Source organism: Protopterus annectens, chromosome 7.part1, assembly GCF_019279795.1.
Source record: "Protopterus annectens isolate FY-2018-M chromosome 7.part1, PAN1.0, whole genome shotgun sequence".
NCBI lineage: Eukaryota > Metazoa > Chordata > Ceratodontiformes > Protopteridae > Protopterus > Protopterus annectens.
In genome coordinates, this window is record NC_056740.1 from 74412258 (window position 1) to 74420082 (window position 7825).

The window sequence follows — 7825 nt, forward strand, 5'->3', positions numbered from 1 at the left end:
ACGTTTTGTTGTGACATATGCTCCATAGTAGTGGGTACCAGTGTTGTCTTGGCCAGTCTGGAGCTATTAAGATCCCCTTCGGCTGCTCTGCTTTGATCTTTAGTAACACTGTGGTAATCAGTGGCAGAGGTGGAAATGCATAGATTGTTAGGGAGCTCCAGTTGAATGAGAGAGCATCTATTTTCCATGCTTGTGGGTGATATGTCCTTGAGCAGAACTTTTGTAGGTGATGATTGAGGTGGGAGGCAAATAAGTCTACGTCCGGCCTGCCCCATGTCGAGGCGAGTCATATGAAAATATCTGGATGTAACCTCCATTCGTGGGGGTCTAGGAAATTCCTGCTTAGACTGTCCGCCAGAACATTGTCTTTGCCTGGAACAAACTGGGATTGTAGCTGTATGTTTAAACTCAGTGATTTTTCCCAAAGATTCATTGTCAGTCTGCAAAGGGGGTAAGAATGAGTGCCCCCCTGCTTGTTTATGTACCACATCACAGTGGTGTTGTCTGTCCGTATTAGTAGGTGGCCTTGTTGAAGTTGTTGTCCGAAGGCCTCGATGGCATGCATTACTGCCAGCATTTCTTTTTGGTTGATATGCAGATGTGTTTCCTTTGGAGACCATTGTCCTTGAATACATCTGCCCTCCATGTGCACCCCCCATCCAAGGTCTGAGGCATCTGTGGTCATGGTCTGTGTTATCTGAGGTTTTTTGAATGACATACCTGTGTTTGACTGGCTTACTGTGGCCCACCATAGAAATTCCTATTGAAGACATGGAATGAGCGGTAAAGTTGCTTCTAGGTTGTTGCTGTGTTGGGACCATAAGCTTTTTAGGTATCATTGAAGCTTTCTCATGTGTAGTCTTGCTAGTGGAACCAGGAGAATGCAGAATGCCATGTAACCCAGGGCCTGTAGGAATCTCCTTGCAGTCATCTGGGTGAGTTTTGCTAGACTTAAAAAGTAATGAGTTAACTTCTTTTGCTTGTCTTCTGTCAGGTAAGCCATTTGAGAGGCTGTGTCTAGTTTGGCTCCTAAGAAGGTTATTTGCTGGGATGGCTGAAGTCTTGACTTTTGAAAGTTGACTGTGTATCCCAGAGCCTGTAGCAAGTGTATGACATAATTCAAGTTTTTTGTCAAGGTTAGTTTGTTGTCCGCTTGAATGAGGCAATCGTCCAGGTACGGGTAGATTTGAATCCCCTGGAGCCTGCAATGAGCAATTACTGATGCCAGGCATTTCGTAAATACTCTGGGCGCAGTAGATAAGCCAAATGGCAATGCTGAGAATTGATAATGCTCTGGCCCTGCAAGAAATCTGAGGTATCTTCTGCAACTGTGTCTGATAGGGACATGCAGGTATGCCTCCTTGAGGTCCAGAGTAATCAGCCAAGACCCCTTGCCCAGCATGGGAAGGAGTTGCTGTAGAGTCAGCATTTTGAACTTTGGTACTATGAGAAAAGTGTTTAAAGCGGACAAATCCAGTATTGGTCTCCATTGAGTTTCTTTTCTTGGAACAAGGAACAGTCTTGAATAAAATCCCTGACCTTGTTCTTGTAGTGGAACTGTTTCTAATGCTTTGATCTGAGCAAGCAGAGAAATTTGCTTGATAGCCTCTGTCCTCTGATTTTGTGGAAGGTTAGGCATGCCCTGTTTTCTTGGCAAGGTATGAAAATGGAACCTGTAACCGTGGTCTATAATGTCCAAAATCCATTTGTCTTTTGTCAGTTTGTGCCAATTGTTTGAAAACAAAGATAATTTTCCGCCCAAGGGAGCTTCTGTTTGCTCCTTGGTAAGCGGAACTAGAGGAAAGTCATTGAGATTGTTCCTGCGGGGCAGGAGAAACCCCTGTGTCACCTCTTTGGTTTGCTGGTTGCCATTGTTGTCCCCTGTAGGATCCTCTGTATTGCCCTCTTCCTCGGGCACGCCTGTTTTTGCCCCTTTGAAATCTGTCAGGATTAGGAAAGGACCAATTTTTAGAAGGCCAGTTCCTGCTGAATCTGGGAGGCTGAACCTGGAGGAAATCTTTGACTGTCTGAACTGACTTGGCTTTTTCCTCAATGGACTTTAACACATCTTTAGCATTAGCACCAAAGAGCTTGTTCTTTTCCAAGGATGCATCAAGAAGTTTTGCCTTAATATGATCTGGTAAAGGTTGTTCTTTTAACCATGCATGTCTACGAATGACCGCCCCTGTCATAGCTGCCCTACATGAAGCTTCCAATGCATCATATCCACACTGTAGAAAGTGATTTCTAACCTGATGAGAATTATGAACAGCCTCTTGCAAAGACTTCCTATCTAAAGGTTCAGGAGAGGCCAATTTTTTCTGTAAATCATCTAACAGGAAATCCTGATATTGAAACATGTGAAATAGACAACTGAGAGCTCTCATAGATAAAGTAGTGGAGGTGTAAACCTTCTTCCCCATCTCTCTAAGGACCTTGCTTAAGGCAAAGGATTTTTGGAGGTGGTAGCTGAAAACACCTTTAGGCCCCTGGGAAATAGTTTCTAAATCAACAGCATGGGCCCTGAAGAAATGAGAATGGGTTTCTGGGACCCTATAGTATCTGTCAGGCTTGACAGGAGCAGGGGGAAGAGTATCAGGGGTAACGCTTGAGTCAGAGTATAGATCATCCAAAACATCAAGCACAGGAGGTACAGCTAAGGGTCTGTGCTGGGGTTTAAGGAATATTCGAAGGCGCTTTCTGGAATCAGAATATTCCTGGCCTTGCCACTGAAAATGCTCCCTCATGGAATGCAGAACTTCCCCAAAAGAAATATACTCAGGAGGAGAGGCCGAGGGAATGGAGTCCTCTGCATCTGAATCCTCATAGGTCTGGAAGGGCTCTTCCTGGCTTTCGGAGTGAACAGAGTCCTCAGAATCTTCATCTGAAGGAAGAGGGTCAGAGGCTTCAACCCTGGGCCTCTTATCAGGTGGAGGCTGGGATCCTCTCTCAGGATGGGCCTGGGAACCTCTGATCAGGGAAATTAAATCTGCGGCCAAAGACATGATTTGAGTTGTCAGGAGTGGGCTGAGGTAAGGTTTTAGCAGTAAGATGCTTGGTCTTGCTGGCTGCCTTAGTCCGTGTGTAGGCCTTGATAGACATGGACATGGGAGGCCTAGCCGCTCCACGTGCAGGAGTGACCTTAACAGCAATGGTCTCTGGCATCTCCTCGGTTTCAGTATCCGGAGGAAAATCAATAACTGGCGTCGGAGTGGCCTCCGGTATCGGAGGTATCGGTAATGCGGTGTCTTCGGTTCGAAGCGGTGGAATAACCGCCTCAGAAGGAACCGGGGCACTCGCGGTAAGTTTTGGCGTGGTGTCGGTGGAAGACACAGGCCGAGAATGTCGATCCCGGTCTTTTCGTTTCTTAGGAGTATGCGTTGTCGGTTGTTCCGACGGCATTGTGTAATCAAATTTTTCGCCGAAAAAGTCTTCAGCGAACTCCGCCCGGCGCCTGAGAGTGCGCTTGTTGAAGCGAGTACAGGCTACACAGGCCGAGACGTCGTGGTCTGGGCTAAGGCAAGGAAGACAGTAAGAGTGGAAATCCTTATGAGGTATTTGTTTACCACAAGAAAGACAATCGTTAACTTTCAGTAATTTCTGACATCGGCTGAGGCAAGAAAAGGTCCCCAACGGGGTACTTAGCTTTTTTGATGACTTCGGTATCGAAGAATACAGGAGCTGACCGACCGGCACTTGCGAACTGCTTCTGCTTCGGGCACCGCGCGGCAAGAAAGACTGAAGAAGATGGCGTCGGCTGATGCTTATGTACTCCAGCCGCTCTGACGGAGAGAAATGCGACATCAGCCGACGTCGGACCCAGACTTTGGAATCTGGCCGACCGAGGGCTGCCTGAGGCAGGACAACCCATATGTTATGACTGCAGCTGCATTCTTGAAGGACATCTAAAAGATATTGTTGCTGGGTCAGGTTTAAGAATTTATATTTTTATGGAAAGCAGATGATAAATTGCAGGCAGTAACATCCCCCCAAAGCTAACAGAAATGAAGAATGGGTGAATGCTCTGGAAAATATCATTGTATTTCCTGATGGACTGAAACTTCAGTGTTCTACCACTGAAAACATTGGCAGATTCCCGAAATAGCTTCAGAGAGCCCCACCACAAAAAGGAGAATCAGAAACAGAGCTCTCCTCAGACTAGGAATCAAAAAGTTGAAAAAACAGTCTCCTCATCGGTCAAGATTCAGGATGTTTAATCCAAGGAAAGAGGTATCCCTCTTTTTACCAGAGACCACCTTACAAGAAAGCTAAATAGCCTGAATAAAACCCTGAGCCAGACCAGTAAACTTTCTGCTCCAAGGAAATTTGACAGGATCTATGTTTAGTTTTCAGTTTCTTGACAGAAAAAATGGGGCCAGCAGTATTATCACAATGGCAGCAGCTTCCCCAAGGATGGGCACATTCCTACCAAACAAAGTCTTCCCCAGGACTGAATTCCTTTCCCCTTGCACACTGATGGGGTCACAACCACAGAAGATGTGGCTAACTCCCTAGTCCATAGTAGCTGCACCAGATGGATCCAGGGTGCAAGATGAGTGGTGTGAGGAACAGGCCACAGACACAAGTAGAGTCACCCACCTGCAGCTGGGGCAAATTGCTAGCCTGCTGTGGTGGCAAAGGCTATTTGCTCAACTTTTAATGCTGGAAGAAGGGTAGACTGTGGGACTGGTAGTGTGTTCCATGGCCAAGTCAAAAATGGAGCTTCTTTCGAGTGGAAAGTAGGCAGTCTGAGCCAGTACAAAGCATCTTACTTGGAGTCTCAGTGCTTTAAAATTCATTTCTCAACAGAAAAAAAATGTTTTTCCATTAATTTAAACAACTTTTAAACAGGAGAAAGTGAGCTGCCGTTTAAAAGTACAATGAAGTCTCATACAAGTCAATTAAAACAAACTAATTTAAAAATAACTTTCCTAAAACAGAAAGTACATTTTTAATGTGAAACGCCCCCCAACCCCCCCCCCCCCCGCCAAGTTAATTAAACTACCCAGCAAAGGAACAGCACAAGCTGACCATTGATCCTTGAAGTACACAGAAGGCCACTCTCATCAACAGCAAGAAAGCTCTGAAGGATTTGGCACCCAAACCTGTCAACTCAAGGTTTGGGCATGTGGAAGGTACCCTGAAGCTTTGGAAGCTTGATAGGATATAACCCACATAAAAGTAAGGCTAGTGAAGCAGTGATCAATATGAGTAACACCTGGTAGGTTGTTCCACACTTAAGCTGAAATATGCCAGATTGCTGGGGAACTGTAGTAGCAAAAGTCAGTACAAGTTGCAAAAAACGTGCAACTTTTCCCCTCAATAAAAAGTAAATCACGATTTAAGCACTTACCCCAGCCCCCAAAAGTAAAATCAGTTTCTCCATAAAAAATGTAGTTTAAAATACATTTTTATACGAAAGTTAACACCCTCATTTAAGTCAGTCATAACTGTCAAAACATTTTAGCTTAGACGTTTAAACATCACAGAAAGTTCTGTCAAAATCAGTGGAAAGTCCCCTCCAAGTGAACTTACTGCCCAGCAATGAGACAGCATTAGCCAACCAGTCCTTAAAACCCTGTGGAGGAGTACTCTCTCTTCAGCAGCAGGAAAGCTCTAAAGGACTTGGTGCCCAAACCTGAGTCTGCTCAAAGAGACCAATGGTTTGGGCACACGGAATGTAAGCTCTGGAAGATGGATGGCTGTCGAAGCCTTATCAGAATATAACCTATATAGCTTAAACTATGGGCAGCAATGATCAATATGAAGAACCGTGAGTTGCTGATTCTCGATGGTCCAGTAAGCAGTGTGCATGTGAGTAGCAGTTGGTCAATTCAGCTTTCCTGAAAAAATACAAGTGATATTTAATGTGCATATACAACTCTAGGAATGCTTGGAGGGAGTTCATGTACACTGCTGAAAAAAAAACTGATGGATCCAGCCAACTATAATGCCTTTGCTTTGCCAAAGCAGGCAGTATGTAGTAGGCTATATGCATACGCTACAAAAAATTGCTATTGCTGCCTACAAAACTCTCTTTCAGCAAACTCCTATCACTACTGGTGAACAAACGAGTTTCACATTTGGAAGCTGGCACACTTAACAAAAAAACATTTCAAACCTCATTAACATGCATTCTTGGTCAAGTCACTAAATGCTGAAGGAGAAAAGTATGCCCAAGCAAGATGGAAAATTAAATGCGTTACTGTGACCAACATTAGCCAACAGATCTACTTACATTTTACATATATTTTAATGCCTGTTTTAGGAAATGAATTACAATACCTATAAAATAAGTTTCCACTCTTGTTATGCTTGCTTACCTTCTTAAAAGAGGTCAAGAGTTTAACACTAACATAACCCATCTTGTTTCTCCTGACATGCTTCAAAAGGAAAGCATCTTTCTCCAAGTTTTCATCAGACAGGTAGTATTCAATCTGGGCTATCAGCTTCTCCACAAGCTCTGGATCAGGTGGCATCCAAGTCTGGTATAACTCATCTTCATTTTCTCCTCCGCTAGTGCCAGCACCACTAAAAACAAAATAGAGCCATTAACTGGGAAGATGGCATTCAAGTCTGATCTCTCACTAGTACCACTAAAAAGCAGATCTCCATTTGTACCAATATCCATAAAACACAGAATTAGAGCCACAGTGTGAAAAAAATCTACATTAAAATGTCACCAGATTCCAGGCAAACGTTAAACAGTACACAGATTTTGACTAGATTCCCTCAGCCCTCATTTGTCAACTGTGACCTTGCACAAGTCATAGACATTGGGCCCAAATCACACCTGAAGTGACTATGTCCAGCGGGCCTACCTGATTAACAAAAAAAGGATTATGAGCACATTAGGTGGCCAAATGCTTTCTTGAACCACCAATAACCTCAGCTAGAAGAAATGCAAAGACTAACAAGGGATATCAGTGGGACTGGACTCCATGTAAAGACTCAAATCATTAGGTCTACAATGTCAGCCTAAAGGACCACAGATATTAGAATGGAGGTTTGCAAAATTCTGCACCAGCTGCAACTAATCTATTTTAATGCAAGCACTAGATGCAGGGAATCTCATCAGTCCAAACAAAAACCCATGCAGTCACAACCACAGAAGTGTCCCAAATAAGGTAAAATGTTCTTGACATTACTCAAACAGAAACATGAACACTTTAAAACATATTCCAAGAGGACCCCAGGTGTCAATCTCTACTAAAAGCACACCAAGATTTTACATTTCTCCAAATATTCCAGCTTATCACCACAAATGGTGACTTTTAAGCCACGTGGCATTCTTAGAGTGGAATACAAATGCTACATCACAGCATGTTACTGAATCCAGTTCTTGATGCAACACAAGTCATAAGGGTTCTGCTACACCCATTTTGTCTTGCTCATCCACAGTGAAGACCTCTCCCACTGACATTTATGCATGGGGGCGACCCAGGATTTGCATCAATTCAACTTCCTCAAAACCAGGTAGGGTTGGTCAGATGGGAAGGAAAACAATAAGTACTGGGAGATTCCGTTGTCAGTGTTGTAATGGGGGGGGGGGGGTAACTCGGTAATACTTTTACAATCAGTTACTGTCATGATCAAACTCTAGCTGCTAAAGAAAAAAAATGGAACCACAACACAAAGCACACTAAATCCAATATTTAATGTATTTCAGGTTTTGAAACACTCAATAAGGCCATGGATTTCCCAGGCTTTTTTTTTTTACACAAATACGAAAGATGACTACAAAGGTGACAAAGGGATTGGAATGGGTGCAACAACTTCTTCAGTTACCAAAAAAAAAATACAGCCAACATTAAAGGGTACCAGT

General features: G+C 43.7%; 1 protein-coding gene across 1 annotated transcript in view; it reads right to left on the reverse strand.

The window, feature by feature from the left end:
- Positions 1 to 7825, reverse strand: part of LARP6 (La ribonucleoprotein 6, translational regulator) — a 289220-nt gene that overhangs the window by 57463 nt on the left and 223932 nt on the right. The window contains exon 2 of the mRNA XM_044078566.1: positions 6324 to 6531. Coding sequence (XP_043934501.1) covers positions 6324 to 6531 — 208 coding nt within the window. The remainder of the gene's footprint in view (positions 1 to 6323; positions 6532 to 7825) is intronic.